Genomic DNA, 20,269 nt, shown 5'->3' on the forward strand with positions numbered 1-20,269 from the left:
AGATCTGGGAAATAATTGAAATATCCAATGAAAATCCATGCACCTAAATATGTGGCCATGTGAAACCTCCACATTATAGGGAACATGCTAAGGTATCAAACCTACAAACCACTGTGCTACCCTCCTCACTAAATTTAGAGATCACCCATTCCATAAAACCCATGCCTGACATAACACTGCCACTATCATGTTGAAGAAATTCTTATTTATCATGGACACAGAAAATATAGAAAACCTTCTAGGTTGGTCGGTATGCTAGGGATCAGGCAGGGGGGTACCTCTTGCAATCCGCAGGACTCTCATTATGCGAATGATGGTTGGATTGATAGGCAGCGCAGCATTAATTTCAATTTCTTCAAGTGTGATCCCCATCACAGATAGCAAAACAATAGCAAGGTCCAACTGATTCCACCTACAACATCAAAATATGTTCATTACATATTACTGCAATTGACCCATTTTAGCATTGTTATAAAACTAAATATATCCTGAAAATTAAAAAGAAAACAAAACAATTGAGTTTAGGAAAAAAAAGGTTATATCTCAATCAGTTAAATTAATCGTAAAACAAAATTAGGAAGCACTCGATCGACTCAATTTCCATTCCAGTTTTGCCAGAACCAAAGTTTACGGGGTCTTAACTGAGACTTGGACAGTATGAAAGTCTATTGCAGGGCACATTCACACACACACGCACATGCACACACACATGCACACCCCTAAACTCACTCATATGCAGCCGATTTAGGGTAAGGATTTCACTGTTCTCTGAACATTTGAAAATAATGACCCTCATCTCATCTTCCCATCCACTTTTTCTGGTGAGGGTTGCGGTACAATAATGACCCTATGAACATATTATCTAACACACACATTTGTTATGGATGAAAATTGGGGGAGCTGGAGAAAAAAACATGAGAACATTGAGACATGGGGACATGGGGAACGCCAAACACACACACACACACGCACACAAACAGGATTCTTACCTTGTCTCATGAAGTTGTGAGTCAGCAAGCTAACCAATTAGCCACCCTCGAAAGCGGCAAAGGGTCTAATTATTTTTGAAATGGCATCAGCCGGCTACAAGTTAATTTTTTTTTCTAGGAGAGCACACAGAAAATAGGTGCCCTGACCCACTTGATAATGACAGTCTAGAAATGAACTTCTTGGTTAGCAGAACTGGGATATGTCTATCAAAGGTAATATGAGAACTAGCCACAACATTGCATTAGCCTTCCTACTGAAGGTATTACGAAACTGCAAATTCCAAATGTTGCTGCTGGAGGTCTTATAAATGCAACAAGAACATCATACCTGGCTCACACACACCGGTTTCCATTACAACACCACATTATCTACAATGCATTTCCACTTACTGTACCTACAAAGCCATAAATCCTGTCATTGTTGTTTGCTTCTTATCGACCCGCCAGATGCCTGAGATTCTTTAAACTATTCTAAAAATCTTGCTACACAGCGCCTGAACACCCATTCACCTAAGAGACTCTACGTCTTTAAAATGTGCTGCCTGGGTTTAGCTGTGAAGCTTTTATGGTTGCCGGTATTAAGTCTTGCTCGGACCTTAATTGCCTTTTGTATGTTATATTCTCTAAATTGAGTCCTTTGGATGTATTGTACTGAACGTAACTGCACACTTTTGACATCTCAGCCTATCGTCTGTTTCCATGTTTGGTCATCGTTACTTAAGCAGACTCCAGTTTCTTTCCTTCTAATTTACCATGTACTGAATGGCCTTATACTTATGTAGTGATTGTGCCTTCTAAAGTGTCAGTGTGTTTGATAAAGGATGCAATATAAAATAAAGGCTGATAGACTAATTCATTATCTTCTGCTACCCTGCATCCTGTTGGAGATGATCACTTTCTTCTTTAATGCAAATTCACTAACACAGCAGGCGTTCTTGTCCACCACCCTGACCAAGGTCCTTCTTGTCCGGTTACTCAGTTTGGCCGAATGGCCAACTCTATGAAGAGTGCTGTTGGTTCCAAAACTTCTTCCATGTCACAATTATTGTGGCCACTGTGCTTGTGGGAACACTCAGAGTTTTGGAAATGGATTCGTCCTCTTACCTTGATGAATGCTTCACCACAGTTTAATCACGATAGTCTATAGAGAGTTCCTTGGACTGCATGGTGTGCTTTTCATCCTGACATGCAGTGTGAAGTGCTGGGCCTTATATACACAGGAGTGTGCCTTTCTAAATTGTCCAATCAATTCAACTGGCCACAGGTGGACTTCAGTCAAGTTCTAGATGCATATCGAGGAGAATTAAAGACCTCACCACAATCTGGAGTGCCACAGCAAAGGGTCAGAGAAATTTCACTTTATGATTGTTACAAGCCTTTCTTAAAAACATGTTTTTCTGGGTTAGAGATTGTAGATTGATGGGTGAAAATGGCAAATGTATTCAATTAAAATTAAATCTACAACACAACAAAGTGTGAAGAAACTGAAGGGCTCTGAATACTGCCTGAATCCACAGATAATTCAAAGGCCCAGACATTTTCTTTTTATGCATACAGCACCACTGCAGTATGTGCCATCACTGGGCACAAACAAGATTAAAATGCAGCATGAGTCAGAAACTCATCAATGGAATAACTTTTAAAAAGCCAAAAAAGTAATACAATATTGACAGACACTAAGAGGTAAAGACCTGTCTTCTAGAATAGAGAAAAAGGAATGGCCCTCTTAAATAAAATAGACACTTCTTGAGTTAAGGATGAAATAAAATCTAGGGAGCCATCATGATGATGTGTGTACCCTTTTGGTCTCTGAAATGTGACTGTCTAGTTCAATGAGGCTCAAGTCTCTCAACTAAAACACTGTGAAGGTCCTGTGTTTCGTCTTGGTAGAGTTCTCTATTACTCTACTTTCCCCTTTTGTATTTCTCTAATGTGTAGCCTTTGTCAGAATGCCTCAAATCCTGTAGACTTACCACTGTTCATAAGGTATTGTACTTTCTAATGTCTCTCCACCTTCCCTTCTACATCTATAACCTCAGGCAATTAGATAAATTAAAAGACAAGAAGGAGTTAAGTTACACTTTAACACTAGAATTACCAGAGCCTACGAAAAAACTTGTAGATCTGTCCCACCTTAAATCGCTTCTTAAATCCGTTCACACTTCTGCGCCGGCGTCCTTTGTCCTCTAAATGTGCCGATAAAGACAAGCTGCAAGCAGCCGGCTATTCCATACCCCCACCAACTTAGAACGTGCACGAACTTCTCCCAGCTCATGCCTTGATTGATTATCTGGGAGTGAAGTGGAGTTTTAGAGTGGAAATAATAGATTGTTATTTGGAACACACGCATTTCATGTGTGTTCCGTTTCTACAGTAATCTGTGTAAACACATTGTTAAAACAGAAAAGTTTTTCATATTTTAGTAGTAAATGACAAAAATGCAGGCATAAACTATATAATGTATATAGACATGAAGTGTATAATGTGTGAAGCATGAAGTCCAAATATCAAAGAAACACTTTCACAAAAGGTACAAGTGTAACAGAACAAGTACACCTTTATTCAAAAATATTAGGCTCTGGTAATGCTAGTGTTAAATAATGTATTATTGATAATATTCATAAAATAATAACAATAAGTAAAGTACATTTGAATATTGGCAACCATACAGCCTGATAGGTCTGTGTACTTTTTGGTTTTTGAAATTTCATTTCAGAAAATATCATTTAAAAAAGAAAAAGAGACACTTATTTGATTTTCAACTTAAAAGGGAAAAATGAAAAACGCAAAACAATTATGAAAAAAGAAAAATGCAAGAAACGAGAACTTTTTGGTATTTGAAATTTCATTTTAGAAGCAAAAACGAAAAACTGAAAATGAAAGGAATTTTCAGATTTTGATTTTTGATTAAAGAATAAAATGATGGAAAATAAGGTATTTTTTAATTTTATGGTAACAAATAGCAGTCATAAACTTAAAATTACATATCCTTTTCTGGATTTACAATATTTGTGATTCAAATAATGAAAGTGTAATAGCTCAAAAACAACTCGTTGTCTGAAACCGAAAGTACTTCTTCTTCTGCGCTATTTTTGACGACACGTGCAAACAGTCCTCCTCACAACACATCGATCGACGCCTTGAAGTTACACTGGCATCAGCAGAGGATGGACCATTACGTTGTTTTTCAAAACAGTAAAAGAGTGGCACTCCGGGACGAGGACATGACTGCAGAAAAACTGAGTCGCATCTTTCAAGTAAAAATACAAGCTTTGCAAACTTTGCTTCATTGATGGTCCGTGTACTTTTTGGTATTGGAAATTTCATTTTAGAAGCAAAAATGAAAAAACGAAAATGAAAGGAATTTTCAGATTTTGATTTTTGATCAAAGAATGAAATGATGGAAAATAAGGTATTTTTTAATTCTGTGGTAGCAAATAACAGTGATAAACTTAAAATTACACATACTTTTCTCGATTTATTTGTGATTCAAATAATGAAAGTGTAATAGCTCAAAAACAACAAAACAGACGCATTTTCATTGTCTGAAACCGGAGATACTTCTTCTTCTGTGCGATTTTTGATGCCACGTACGAACAGTCCTCCTCCTCACAACACATCGACCGACGACCTTGAAGTTACACTACATGGCATCAGTAGAGGATGGATCATTACATTGTTTTTCGGAACAGTAAAAGAGTGACACTCCGGGACGAGGACATAACTGCAGAAAAACTGAGTCGCATCTTTCAGGTAAAAATACAAGCTTTGCAAACTTTGCTTCATTGATGTGGCAGTTCTTTTATGAACGTTATTGTTATTACTTACTGTGAAACAGCTAACATTTGGCGATTTCATTTACTAACACTAAGTCTGGCAATTTTTATAGTGCTAGCATTTTGAATGGTTGCTCATTGACTTTTACCGGCTACTATAGAGAGTAATCGTTTCGAGTATTAACAGTGCGCATGAGTGTAACACGTTAGGAGAGCAACGTGATTTACAGAAAGTTTTCTTAACATGTGCTACACTTGTCAATGATCAACCATTCACACATTTACACACATTCAAAATGCTAGCACTACAAAATTTGCCAGGCTTAGTGTTAGTAAATGAAATCACCAAATGTTAGCTGTTTCATAGTAAGTAACAACAACAACGTTCATAAAAGAACTGCTACATCAATGAAGCAAAGTTTGCAAAGCTTGTATTTTTACCTGAAAGATGCGACTGTTTTTCTACAGTCATGTCCTCGTCCCGGAGTGAACATTGAAATGTTCTTTTAATTCTGAGAAACAACATAATGGTCCATCCCCTGCTGATGCCATGCAGTGAAACTTCAAGGCCGTCGGTCGATGAGTTGTGAGGAGAATTGTTCGCACGTGTCATCAAAAATCGCGCAGAAGAAGAAGTACCTCTGGTGCCAGACAACGAAAATGCGTGTTTTGTTGTTTTTGAGCTATTACACTTTCATTATTTGAATCACATATGAATCCAGAAAAGTATGTGTAATTTTAAGTTTATGACTGCTATTTGTTACCACAGAATTAAAAAATACCTTATTTTCCATTATTTTATTCTTTAATCAAAAATCAAAATCTGAAAATTCCTTTCATTTTCGTTTTTTCATTTTTGCTTCTAAAATGAAATTTCAAATACCAAAAAGTACACGGACCATTGATGTAGCAGTTCTTTTATGAACGTTATTGTTGTTACTGTGAAATGGTCCGTGTACTTTTTGGTATTTGAAAGAAAAAGGGACACTTATTTAATTTTCAGCTTAAAAGGGAAAAATGAAAAACTCAAAACAATTACTTTTTTCCTTTTGTTCTTTCGCACATCAGAAAAGAAAAATGCAAGAAACAAGAATGAGAAAACACCCTTTATTTATTTTGTCTGAACCGGACGTTTTTGTAGGTCAACAACATGATGAGGTAATGCGCCACTTGCAGCAAACACTGGTCACTGGTGTGTAGACTGGACCATCATCATGACGTTGGAACAGAACTCAGACCTGATTTTAGAGATGGTAAAACAAGGTCTGTTGTTGAAAATTACTGTATATCTGAGCGTCTGTCATATGAACACTGAGAAGGGAGAGGGTTTTCTGCGAGAACTATTAGAAAGATTTGTGCTGAGCAAATCTCGTGAGGTCGACTCTCTGACACACGTTTGGAAAAAAAGGTGATAAAAGCTATAAAGGCATCTGTTTTGTTGTTTTTGAGCTATTACACTTTCATTATTTGAATCACAAATAAATCCAGAAAAGTATGTGTAATTTTAAATTTATGACCGCTATTTGTTACCATAGAATTAAAAAATACCTTATTTCCCCTCGTTTTATTCTTAATTCAAATATCAAAATCTGAAAATTCCTTTCATTTTCGTTTTTTCGTTTTTGCTTCTAAAATGAAATTTCAAATACTAAAAAGTACACTGAAATGCTGATGTGTAGTTTCAGGCGGAACACAGACTTGTTAGTTACTTAAAATGTCTCTATTTAAGTCATCATTTTTAGTCAGCTTTCTTAAGAACAGGCCACATGCCTGTCTCAATATGGCTGCTGAGTTGTGCTTCTCAGTGTGGTCTTCTTTTCAGTCCATGGTGTGTGAGATGCTCCTTCATCATGATGGTGTGAGACAGAGAGAGAGAGAGGGAGAGGGAGGGGTAAAGCAACCAAATGTATGCGTTCTTTGTCCAAATCCTTACACCAATAGGGCATCACGCTACAGAATGGCCCCTGATTCAAACCAATCCCAAACAGCCATACTTCAGAGTAATGGGGGCACACAATACCTTTCACACCTGACCCCAAAACCATTCGTAGAGCTGATGCTTACTAGCTCGGTAGTCTGGCTTTCCCATAGGGGTTGATTGAGAGAGTCCTGCAGAGAATCAATCTCTTGCCAAACTGGTTTTAGGCACTTTCCCTGACCCTGTCATAAAATTATTCCCTATCCTGACTCCTAGTCCTTAAAAGGGGGGTTGTTAAACTAAGTTACAAATAAAGACATACATAGTATTTTTCGACTTGTATACAAAATTTCACACCACAACAGTCCTGTTTATTAAAAACGGACATTGACAACTCATTTAATGACCTCTCCTAATCTGCATTGCACAAACAAATAATGCATGGCATTCATTTCATTATAATTCTCCACCAATAATTAAAATAATAAAGACGTTTTGGAATAACCAGTTACTGGTAACATGAATATCACCAACACTCGACATCTTCCAAGCTTACCATTATTCACTCCCCACTCCAGTCTCACCTGTCTTTAAAGAAACGTCGAAATCCAAAAGCAACGAGCTTCAGCATGGCCTCCAGGACGAAGGTGGTCGTAAAAAAGTAATTGCAGTACTTCAGACCGATCTCAAGTGACTGTGGATAAAGAATAAGACTTGTTAAAAGCGGCTTCTCCACTGGCAGCCTACAGACGGTCCCTGTCGGCTCACTGAGAGGCTAAGAAGCTTTTTTTTGTTTTTTTTCCTCGTTGTTCCCTCCTGCCATTTTCCTTCTCAATTTGCTCTGTAAATTTCCTCTCTTCCACTGACCTTTCATCGACCAGGTGAATCCAAGTGGTTTATTTAGACAAGAATGTTGAAAGAAACACAACACATCAAATAAAATGAGGCCGCTGACATTAAAACATTACACACGGCTGTTGTTTGTCTTCCTGTTGCACTTCTACAAGCTTAGCTGGGTTTAACCAATCAGAGATTTAATTCACAAAGTTAAAAAGAACGTGTCAGAGCTGCAGATGTCCACAACAAATAATTTAATTATAGTGCGGTTCTCAGATTCCAATCCTTGGAGCGCTCAGAGCTTTCAGACCCCACACTAGTTTGCCAGATTAATTAATTGTCTCAGCTTTGTGATTAATTGGACAATTTTAACAAAGGAATATTTTTCAGCCAAAGCCTTAGAACTCAGTTAAACATTATCAATTATTAAGACAATGGAGAAATATTCAGGACATTTCCAAAAAAAAAAAAAAAAACTTAAGGACTAAAAAAAAACTTTAGGTTAATTAAAGAGTCACGGAGAGTGGCGTTAGAAGAGCGCTTTCACCCCATACTAAACTGCTGCCTTCACTTTTATTCATTCTTGCCTTCTGGGAATGCTTTTTACTTATTTTTTTTTTCCTAAAAAGCTTCCATATATGTTATATACTTTATCCTGTAAACAAGTTACAGACATTTACTTTATACACTACATCCGGAAAGTATTCACAGCGCATCACTTTTTCCACATTTTGTTATGTTACAGCCTTATTCCAAAATGGATTAAATTCATTTTTTTCCTCAGAATTCTACACACAACACCCCATAATGACAACGTGAAAAAAGTTTACTTGAGGCTTTTGCAAATTTATTAAAAATAAAAAAACTGAGAAATCCCATGTACATAAGTATTCACAGCCTTTGCTCAATACTTTGTCGATGCACCTTTGGCAGCAATTACAGCCTCAAGTCTTCTTGAATATGATGCCACAAGCTTGGCACACCTATCCTTGGCCAGTTTTGCCCATTCCTCTTTGCAGCACCTCTCAAGCTCCATCAGATTGGATGGGAAGCGTCGGTGCACAGCCATTTTAAGATCTCTCCAGAGATGTTCAATCGGATTCAAGTCTGGGCTCTGGCTGGGCCACTCAAGGACATTCACAGAGTTGTCCTGAAGCCACTCCTTTGATATCTTGGCTGTGTGCTTAGGGTCGTTGTCCTGCTGAAAGATGAACCGTCGCCCCAGTCTGAGGTCAAGAGCGCTCTGGAGCAGGTTTTCATCCAGGATGTCTCTGTACATTGCTGCAGTCATCTTTCCCTTTATCCTGACGTGTCTCCCAGTTCCTGCCACTGAAAAACATCCTCACAGCATGATGCTGCCACCACCATTCTTCACTGTAGGGATGGTATTGGCCTGGTGATGAGCGGTGCCTGGTTTCCTCCAAACGGGACACCTGGCATTCACACCAAAGAGTTCAATCTTTGTCTCATCAGACCAGAGAATTTTCCTTCTCATGGTCTGAGAGTCCTTCAGGTGCCTTTTGGCAAACTCTAGGCGGGCTGCCATGTGCCTTTTACTAAGGAGAGGCTTCCGTCTGGCCACTCTACCATACAGGCCTGATTGGTGGATTGCTGCAGAGATGGTTGTCTTTCTGGAAGATTCTCCTCTCTCCACAGAGGACCTCTGGAGCTCTGACAGAGTGACCATCGGGTTCTTGGTCACCTCTCTGACTAAGGCCCTTCTCCCCCGATCGCTCAGTTTAGATGGCCGGCCAGCTCTAGGAAGAGTCCTGGTGGTTTCGAACTTCTTCCACTTACGGATGATGGAGGCCACTGTGCTCGTTGGGACCTTCAAAGCAGCATTTTTCTGTAACCTTCCCCAGATTTGTGCCTCGAGACAATCCTGTCTTGGAGGTCTACAGACAATTCCTTTGACTTCATGCTTGGTTTGTGCTCAGACATGAACTGTCAACTGTGGGACCTTATATAGACCGGTGTGTGCCTTTCCAAATCATGTCCAGTCAACTGAATTTACCACAGGTGGACTCCAATTAAGCTGCAGAAACATCTCAAGGATGATCCAGGGAAACAGGATGCACCTGAGCTCAATTTTGAGCTTCATGGCAAAGGCTGTGAATACTTATGTACATGTGCTTTCTCAATTTCTTTATTTTTAATAAATTTGCAAAAATCTCAAGTAAACTTTTTTCACGTTGTCATTATGGGGTGTTGTGTGTTGAATTCTGAGGAAAAAAATGAATTTAATCCATTTTGGAATAAGGCTGTAACATAACAAAATGTGGAAAAAGTGATGCGCTGTGAATACTTTCTGGATGCACTGTATATTCATTTCTTTCTCTGTTAACTATTAAGGGGCTAGAAACCTATCCCAGCTGTTTGGGTGTAAAGTTCTGAGCTACTTAATTTACATTATCCATACACTCATCTAGTTACTGTGGATTGGCAGAGTCGTAAGGACAGCAGGGTTTGCTTCCCAGGTTCTCCCTGTGTCTAACATTATTCAAAGTTATTGTCTGTTTGTTATACCTGCATTGTTATCATTCTTTAATTTAATATTGTTCTTTATCAGAATGCTGCTGCTGGAGAATGTGAATTTCCCCTTGGGATTAATAAAGTATCTATCTATCTATCTATCTATCTATCTATCTATCTATCTATCTATCTATCTATCTATCTATCTATCTATCTATCTATCTATCTATCTATCTATCTATCTATCTATCTATCTATCTATCTATCTATCTATCTATCTATCTATCTATCTATGCATGTTTCCTCCCACTGTCCTGACATTCAAGTTTGGTGAACTGGCGACACTACATTGGCCCTGGTACGTGTGAATGTGTGTATTCAACTGGCAATAGACTGGTGCCCTGTCCCCTGCTTTGCGCCCCATGAAAGTTAAGTTAGGCTCCGGACCCACCCCAATCTCCTAAAATTGGATAACTTAATCCAGTTTAAAGGGACTGGTGCCCATCCTGGTAGCACCGGAAAAAACAACCCTTGATGAAGCGTCAGCTTCTTGTTGAACAACATTACTGGACTTTGTCTGTTTTCATCTGTTCATTCATTTATAATTCCAGTTTAAGGACTGCATGGGTGCGATCAAACTCTGGGAGCAATGGAAGCAAGGTAGGAGGATTAGGAACCATCATTGCAGAGGTACTTTGACCATCCACCTCTTCAACATTAATTGAATTTGCTTAATCCAGCCTTGGTGTTTGGAGCCAATGTGAGGAATATTTTGTGCAAGGCAGGAGCAAACCGTGGGTGGACTGATAGTCCATAACAAGTGTAGTGGTCTCGCTACTATGGTTTGCCTGCCGAATGTTTTGTATGCATTTCCCTGAGGTTTGTAGTGAGAAGTTAAGCAAAATGGCACTGTTTATTGGCTAACTAGAAAGATTACAATATGCAAGCTTTCGAGGCAACTCAGGCCCCTTCTTCAGGCAAGATGAATTTGGCTATCTATGACCTTAAGGGAATTACCCAGCATTATTTAGGATAGGTCCTGAGTGGGCTGGTTGGTGAAAAAAAAAACAACAAGGAAGAGGATGGTGAAGAGGAGAAGAAAAATAAGGAAATCAGAAAGGAGCTGGAGGACATACCAGTCGATCCTAAAGAGTCAAAGCGGCCTGAAGAAATGGGAGTGCATTAGAAGAAGAGGACTTGCTAACTTTCTTTTTAAAGAGGGTACCTCTTTGGACACTGGTATAAATGCCCGTGTCAGACTCTCAGTTAAACTAAGAACTTTATTGTTTTGCTTGGGACTTGTTACACCGGAACACATCCAATTCATTGAAGAGAAGGACTGAGTTGTTCATATTCTGCTTATTGAGGTTTCTGTTTTTCATGTTTTGGACTATAATGTGTAAGGGAAGGCTGGCAGTTTGTCCTGGACAGGACGCCCCAGTAATGGAAGGATGGTGGAAGGCAGCTTATCAAGGACACTGCCTCCCCCATGCTGATAGATGGCAGATTCCTTGGACTGCAGCGGTGCCCCAGATGCCCGTAGGGCACTATGGGACTTGGTGTTCGGTAACACAGCCCTGCTGGGTACCGTGTGTGCTGCCAGGAGACGCTGCAGGGAGACTGGCAATTCCCTACTTTTTACATAGCCCAAAAGTACATCAAAGTCATGGGGACAGAAGGGACAGAGATACTTCCGGGCTGAAGAAATTGCAAGTTCTCCATTTGACCCAGAAGTGCTGACGAGTCACATGGGTAGAAGGACAGAAGTACTTCCGGGTCACGGACTACATAAAGGACTGTTGGAGATCCAGCAAGCGAGCTGGAGTTGGGAGGTAGTAGGACAGAGCTTGCTGGGAGGAGTGGAGGAGCAATTTGTGTGCTTTATTGTGATTGTTGCTATTGAATTGCCTGTGTATGGTGGCGGAAGTGCTTGGAGGCACTGAAAACAAGAAGAAAATAATTAAATAAGTTCTTGGTGATTTTACCCTGTGTTCAGTGTGTCTGTCTGTTGAAACAGGCGACAGCAACCCCTAGCCTCTTACAAATGATACTGTCAGGGGGAGGGAATGTGCTATTGTGTTGTCTTTCAAGAAGAATGAATTGTCATCCTTTAATTCATTATTGTTTTTCATAAGATGTTGTGGTGAATGTGTTATCCTTGTCGGGTGCAGTGTTCGGAGTAATTCAGGGCTCAATACACGCCTGAGTTCCCAAATCTTTAAAAATTAAATATACAGTACATTGGCTCTTTATGTGAATCAGTGATGCTTTCCAGGGTAGTCAAGCATCCCAGGGTAGTTACACGAGGTAACTTTTTACATTCATACATTTACGAACTTAGATCACCAAAGTCAATTAAAGAGTTTGTGATGCGGAGTGCAAACGAAATCACTACACCGCCCTCGTCCTGGGACATCATATAGTTCATGACTGAAGTAAGCCAGAGTAGTACAGAGAGATACAGAAACAGAAATAGCAGATGATACAAAAACAGTTCTATCTTAAAAAATGTCAGCAAAATTGCCATCGACAATGACTGTTAAATACTGTTCCAGTGATGTAAGAATTCAAATTATAAAACAAGAAAAAGTAGAAGAAAAAAAATACAATAATTTGATTTCTTTTTCTTCTTCTTTCAAAAGGTTGATCAAGAGAAAGAAAAACTCTCTAAAAGAAAAAAAACTAAGCTGGCATGGAGCTCACTAGTGTCACCCCCACATTCTCCTGATAGGGACATAAAACGAGTTCCGTGCTCTGCCTACTCTTCTATGAGAGGTTCAGAAGGACTTTGAGTCAAAAAAAAAAAACAACAACAAAAGATGTAAGACAAAACAATGGCATCTAGCGTTTGTCTCTTATCCAGGTTTAGGAGGCCGCAGGAGTTTTCCTTCCAATCCCTGTTGACATCTACCATGCACGTTACACTATTCACTGTGTTCAGATAGGAATACTCTCAATCAGTGAACTCGAGCTCACACGCATGCATGCCCACAGGTTTACAAACTCCAAATCTTCCTCTCCAGCACTTTGTTCTTGGGCCTTTCACTAATCTGCTTCCCCTATGTCGCCATAACGGATTAATGCTGGGATGACTGTTTTGGTCAAGAGGTGCATATGGGCCCTGTAGTACTCCATGACCCATGTTTGCTTCGGGCACAGATACCTGTGCAGTTGTGTAGCTGTTTTCCTACCAGAGCATCTACTGCCCCACCTCAAAATACCTAAGGTAAGTTCTGCATAACTATTTACAAAAGGGGAATTAGACTGTAAATTTAAACTAATCTCTGCACAGTGTTCTAGAGGGTGGAAACATATACCTGTGCTGAACACAAGAACCATATAGGGAAATACCGTATATACTGGCATTTAAGTTCTCCTGCGGATAAGTCGGGGCTTGATTTTACCGTATAATTTCCAGTATTTTATAATGTCAGTTGTATAAGTCGAATGCGGAAAACTTACACTATTGGTCCAGGAGATTATGATATGCTAACGTCCACCTGAGAGAGTAACCACGGACCACGCTGCCTTTTTATTCCATGTATTGTGCCTACATGACCACACGGTAATACCCGAACAATTCTGAAGTGTCGTTTGAACTGTTTTGTGTTTTTTGTATCTCACACCCTCATACACCTTCATCATAAGAACATCCCTTATCTATGATGGAGCATTTGGTCAATGGAAAATATGAAGCTGCTTTTAAATTAAAAGTCATTGTAGTGGCGAAAGAAATTGGTAACTGCGCTGCCTCAACAAAATTCAATGTGTCTGAGAAACTGATGTGAGACTGGAGGAGGCAAGAAGATGTAAAAATAAAAATGTAAGTCTCGTATTTTTGAACGGGCGTATATGTCGGGGTCTGATGTTATGATCGATCTTTCAGGTTTCAAGACCCAACTTATACGTGAGTATATACGGTAGTTCTTATGCCAATCTACCCGTTTGTCCATTTATCACACATGTTCAATCTAATATCAAAAGTAGTTAGCAACACCAGGATGGAACCCTGGATGACTGTTAAGCACATTCTCACAAATCCATACAGGGACAATTTAGAAAGATGGTAAAGTATAAAATGCACATCTTTGGAATCAGCAGGAGAAAACATGCAAAGGCCAGCTTGATAGCTCCAGTCTATATAAAACCCAGGAACTACCAACCACTCTTTCCTAGTCCTATTGAAAGGATTCACCCCTTGGATGGTTTCTTATTTTATTGAAATGCAACATTGAATCAGAGTGGATTTAATTTGGCTTTTTTGACACTGATCGATAGAAAAAGTCTTAATGTCCATCCATCCATTTTCCAACCCGCTGAATCCGAACACAAGGGTCACGGGGGTCTGCTGGAGCCGAATCCCAGCCAACACAGGGCACAAGGCAGGAAGCAATCCCGGGCAGGGCGCCAACCCACCGCAGGTCTTAATGTTAAATTTAAAATTAATTCATAAAAATACTAGTCATTTAGCCCGTTACAATAACGGGCGCTAGAACAGTAGTGCATAAACATTAATAGGAACAGTCTATATAAAATGGCAAGGGATTTTGACCTCATTCTTTTTGTTGGTCGTATTTTTCTTTCTTTCCAGCCTTTCTTTTGTTGCTGTTTACTTGCTGAGCTGACCGTTCTTGTGGGCTGCCGCCGTGTATTGTGTGTCTTTAATTTTCTGTGACAGTAATACTGTCTTGTACGGCTCTATTCAAAAAGGGCGAGCACAGGCATCCTTCAATAAGGGCGCGCACAAAAAGGCGAGCTTCAAAAGGGCGACTTCAATTGAGCACGGCGAATAAAGGCGTTCGTAGATAATTTAGTTTAAATGGCTCTGGAATATGTGAAGAGCAACAAAGGTGCAGATATTTATTTACGCACGCCTTTATTCGCTGCGGCCAATTGAGGAAGCCCTTTTGAGGCTCGCCTTTTTGTGCATGCCCTTATTGAAGGATACCGTCTTGTACGTCCGCTGGCTTGTACGTCCGCTGGCTTGTACATCCGTAATATACCTTTAATTTTCTCTGGTGGTAGTACAGGCGTGCGCGTCGGTAATATGCCCTTTAATCTCCTCTGACAGTAATACTGGCTTGTATGTGGCTGTGATATGCGTCACTGTATTGTGTACCTTTTAATTTCCTCTCGCAGTAATACTGTTTTGTATTTACGTAAAACGCCTCTAACTTTCTCAGACAGTAATATCGCGCATCGCACCGGGCTCCCGCGCATGCGCACTTCACCAGAAGACACCCACACACGGACACCTGGATGTACACAGGGATTTTATATATATAGATAAAGTTAACATAAATAATTGATTACATAAGGATTTCACCCCATCAAGTTAGTATTTAGTAAATGGCCCTTTGTCAGCCATGACAGCCTTGAGTCTGTGTGCACAGGTCTTTATCAGCTTTACATATTTCCACACTGCCATTTTTTCCCCGATTCTTCCTTGAAAACTACTCAGACTCTGTCACGTAAATTGTGAATGAACAACTTTCATCAAGTTCAGCCTCAAATTCTCAGTTTGGCTGCCAAGTGAAACTCTGTCTCCTCCACTCAAGAACATTTACATTGCTGTTTTAAGCCATTCCTGTGTAGCTTTAACTTTGTTCTTGGTGTCGTTGCCTTGTTGGATAACAAATTTTCTCCCAAGGCACAGGTGTCTGAAAAGCTACATCATCTTTTCCTCTGGGATTTCAATGTATTTTGCTGCATTCATTTTACCCTCACAAGCCTTCTAGGTTGGCCTGCTACAGAAAGGCATTCCCATGACACAATGCTGACATCACCATACTCCACGTGTGTATTTGATCATGTGCAGTGGCTTTAGTCTGACAGCCAAAACCTTACATTTTGGTAGGTGTTGCAGAGCGTTTGGGGGGCGGGGGGGGGGGTACAAGATTTGCTTCTATAAGAAGCCAGAATGCGGGGAAAGTGGGAGGTTCAGCCATAGAGATAGCAGGCGAACAACATAGCCCAGTGGTACATTTCAAAATCCGGAGGGGCGATACCTCGACCCATCCTGATCTAATCAAAAGAGGAGTGTTTGACAGCGGATCTTTTGCCGTTCCATAGGAAGGAGCTAATCTGACTTGGATCCAAAAACAGGAAGGTGGGGGATGAGGCCATATTGAACTGACGGTGGTTAATATTCATTTTAATGATTGGCAAACGAGTTTGAAAGGAGAGAGAATGAGAGAGAGAGGTTATTTCAGGAGTGCACTGATTGTCATTGATTGTTTTACTTCATTAAATACGGCGTGGAAGTTTGCATGTACAATATCAGTAATGGACGGAACAGCTAAAGGGCCTAAATGAGAGTAATTCTGTGCCAGACCAAGGGGTGGCAGAGTGTACTAACTCTTTCTCTCACTTCTCTGCAGACCAGTTATGGGAAATTCTGCCTGGCCCCAATGACGTCACTTCTGGTTCCAGCCTCAATGACGCCTATTCTGCTGGTCCACTGATGACATCATTTCCAGTCCCGGGCTCAATTACATCACTTCCGGTTCTCGCCCCAATGAAGATGTCACTTCCTCCGCTCTCTTTTAAAGCCGCCATCTTTGTGCTAGCAAATCAGTTCCATTCTGGACTCTAATCTGTACAAATCGCTACATAATTATCCATTTGCAGACAGGAATAATATACACAAAAATATAATAATTTTGTCGTGCTTATGACAATTTATAATACAAATATAGGGAGGGACAGGAGCAAAACGTTCAGTAAATCTGAAGCAGCAAGTTTTCTTCCTGAATATCTTTGAATCAGGAGTAAAATCATCCTTCTTTTGCTTTTCTTAGAGGTAATTTGAAGACATTCTTCATTAATCTTCTAGATACTCCCATAACCTATCATGAGCTTAATGGGCACCTGAAGAGCCTGAATTTGTTCATTGATTTGATCATCGATTGTTAAATTATGATGGGCACACTCCAGCCATTCTTTACGATGTGGATAACAAGATGGTGATGAACAGAAGGGACTTCACAGTAGCACCGTTTAAACAAATCAATCATAATAACCAGAATGAGTAAGAGAATGACTGCAGGGAGTCTTATTAAATAATTTGCCTTCTACTGTTAAGGCAATTCTATTTAGTACTCAGGCCTTGACCAACAAGCCTTAGATCGATGGCTTACCTTCTTCTCCTGCTGTAATGTATACCCACACAACCCTTAAGCTGTGTAAGCCAGTGTTTTCCAAACACTGTGCCGCATTGTGTGAGAGCAACTCAGGTGTGCTGTGGAAATAATAGTGAAGTGCACTTGAGTCTGAACCTGAGAGGGACAACCTCTTCTGGGTGGTCGAGACCAGTATGTGGAGGACAGGACTGCCTGGAGAAGCTGGCATAAAAGCAGCTCTGCAATCACTATGTTGCAGACGCAACACTTAGAGCCTACTTAAGATGCATCTCCTGTCTCCTAGAGTTCATCTTTCTAAGTGTGAGATCACCAATGAGCCTTACAGGGCTGCTGGGCATTCGAGTTGCCTCTGAGGCACAGAGGGGAGAGCAAAAGGGCAGAACAGCTTCGAGATTCCACCAAAGTGCTCACTAAGTGCAGTGTCTGCGAACACTGATCTCGCTGCTACTTTTTTACCAGCCTCTTCAGTAGTCCCACTCCTTTGGGCAGTTAGGGACATGGATGAGATAGGATGTGTTTGTGGTTAGTAAAATAGTGGTGTGCCTTGGGATGAATTTGGTTACAAAAAGTGTGCCAATACAGGAGAGTTGAGAAACTCTGGTCTAAACTATGGTTTAACTCCAATTCACAAAACAAATACCGTATATGCTCATGTATAAGTCGGGTCTTGAAACCCGAAAAATCGAACATAAAATCAGACCCTGACTTATACACCCGTTCAAACATGCGACTTGCCTCCTCCAATCTCGCATCAGTTTCTCAGATGCATCGAATTTTGTTGCAGCAGCGCAGTTACCAATTTCTTTCGCCACTTCCACGACTTTTAATTTAAAACCAGCTTCAAATATTCTTCTGATTGAACACTCAATCATAGATAACGGATGCTCTTATGATAAAGGTGTATGAGGGTGTGAGCTACAAAAAACACAAAACAGTGCAAACGTTGCTTCGGAATAGTTTGGGTATTACTGTGTGGTCATGTAGGCACAATAGAGAGAGAAAGAGAGAGAGTTTAGGAGCACACGCTGATACAGTGCATTCAAAATTCAAATTCATTGTCATGTGCACAGTAAGGAAACACGTTTCCCTGTACAATGAAATTCTTTCTTTGCTCTCCACACCAAATGCCAATGGTTAACAAACCAACAAATAAAGATAAACTTAAATAATTAGCAAATAGATAATAAGTAACAAAGGCAGCATAAAGTATTAAAACAGAATAGAAGTATAAAGTGTAATGTGCAGGTAGGTGTGTTATGGACAAGTCAAATACAGTTGTGTGAGGTAGATAGAATGAGGTGAACCACAGTTATAAACGCCAGTCAGTTATTTAGGAGTCTAGTGGCCTTGGGAAGAAAGAGTTCTTTAGTCTGAAAGTCCTGCATTTCATACTCTATACCTCCTGCCTGAGGGTAGAAGTGTGAACAGTTCGTATTGGGGGTGGGTGGGGTCCCTGAGGATCGAGACAGTGCTCCTGTGGACTTTGCAGTTGTAGATGCTCTGCAGAGAGGGCAGTGGAGTCCTGGTGATCTTCTCAGCAGTCTTTACCACTCTCTGCAGGCATTTGCAGTCCATAGCAGTAGTGTTTCCGTACCACACGGTGATGCAGCTGGTCAAGATGCTCTCAACAATGTAGCTGTAAAAGTTGCTGAGGATATTAGTCGACATACCAAACTTCCTCAGCCTCCTCAGAAAGTACAGCCGCTGTTGAGACCTCTTGACCAGTTGTGTGGTGTTAAGTGTCCAAGTGAGGACCTCACTGATGTACAGTGGACCCTTGACTTACGAACTCAAATTCATTAGCGAGGGCTGGTTGTAACTCAAGTTGGTTGTAAGTCAAGACTATTTTTCCCATAAGAAATAATGGAAATACCCATAATGCGTTCCGAACCTCCCACAGCAACACTTACTTAACCTTTTCATAATAAAAAAGGGTTGCATAATGTGCATAATATACCAAAACACCAATCATTTTTCTAATGTACTAACCAAAAAAGTTATAAAAAGTGCCTAGCCTACCAGAAACAACTATTTCATACTGTACTCATCATTTAAGTTGACATCTTTGGGTTGCAGGAAAGGAGCAGGAGGAGAATGAAATGGAAGGTGGTTATTGTTTGGAAGGAGCCTCCTTATACAAATCTTTTCTTTGTAAAATTGTCAAGATGGTGCATTTTGACATGCTATACATATTAGCGAGATCGGTCACACGAACACCACTCTCATATTTCCGCACAATTTCCTTCTTCGTTTCGATTGTGATCACTTTCTTTACCTTCGTTACCTTCTCTTCCTTCCTTAGCAATTATCGAAATAAATTATATAAATCACTGCACTGACCGAAATTACGTCCACAAACACATGTATCTGGGCTCCAACTGACGCTTACAAATGCTCTCGGCTGTTTGTTTACAATCGCACAAGTGGATACACGTGACCACATTTGGGTCGTAACACATGATGTTGGTCGTAATTCAAAATAAAAATTTTCGTTGTAAATCAAGTTGTTCGCATGTCAGGCCGGTCATATATCAAGGGTCGACTGTAGATGCCCAGGTATATAATGCTGCTCACCCTCTCCACTTCAAGCCCCCGGATGAACAGTGGCTGGTGAGGTCTCCTCTCCTTCCTCATATCCACTATCATCTCCTTCGTCTTGTCTGTGTTGATGGTGAGGTTGTTGTTCTCACACCATGACACCAGATTGGCCACCTCCATCCTGTAGTCTGCCTCATCCCCACCAGTGATGCGTCCTATCACTGCAGTGTCATCTGTGAACTTTAGGATGATGTTATCTTTGTGGGAGGTGACAAAGTTGTGGGTAAACAGGGTGTAGAGGATGGGACTGAGGACGCATCCCTGTGGGGTGCCTGTGTTTGAGATAATGGTGGCTGAAATCTTATTACAAATCCTGACAGACTGGGGCCTACCAAACAGAAAGTCTAGGAGCCAGTCACAGAGGGTGGGGTGCAGGCCAAGTGCAGACAGTTTATGGGTGAGTTTATGGGAGATAACTATGTTAAAGGTGGAGCTGTAGTCAACAAAGAGCATCCTGATGTAGGAGTCTTTGTTCTCCAGATGAGAGGGGGAATAATGTAGTGAGGCCGTGATGGCATCTGAGGTGGACCTGTTGAG

At 40.5% G+C, this 20,269-nt stretch overlaps 1 protein-coding gene across 2 annotated transcripts in view; it reads right to left on the reverse strand.

Annotated features, from left to right (window-relative positions):
- Positions 1 to 20,269, reverse strand: part of cacna1ia (calcium voltage-gated channel subunit alpha1 Ia) — an 856,996-nt gene that overhangs the window by 68,396 nt on the left and 768,331 nt on the right. For both annotated transcript variants that reach the window (XM_051935123.1, XM_051935122.1), the window contains exons 27-28: positions 7,268 to 7,377; positions 279 to 412 (exon numbers count right to left, since the gene is read on the reverse strand). In XM_051935123.1, the coding sequence (XP_051791083.1) occupies positions 279 to 412; positions 7,268 to 7,377 (244 nt within the window). The remainder of the gene's footprint in view (positions 1 to 278; positions 413 to 7,267; positions 7,378 to 20,269) is intronic.

The sequence above is a fragment of the Erpetoichthys calabaricus genome, chromosome 12 (genome assembly GCF_900747795.2).
Source record: "Erpetoichthys calabaricus chromosome 12, fErpCal1.3, whole genome shotgun sequence".
NCBI lineage: Eukaryota > Metazoa > Chordata > Cladistia > Polypteriformes > Polypteridae > Erpetoichthys > Erpetoichthys calabaricus.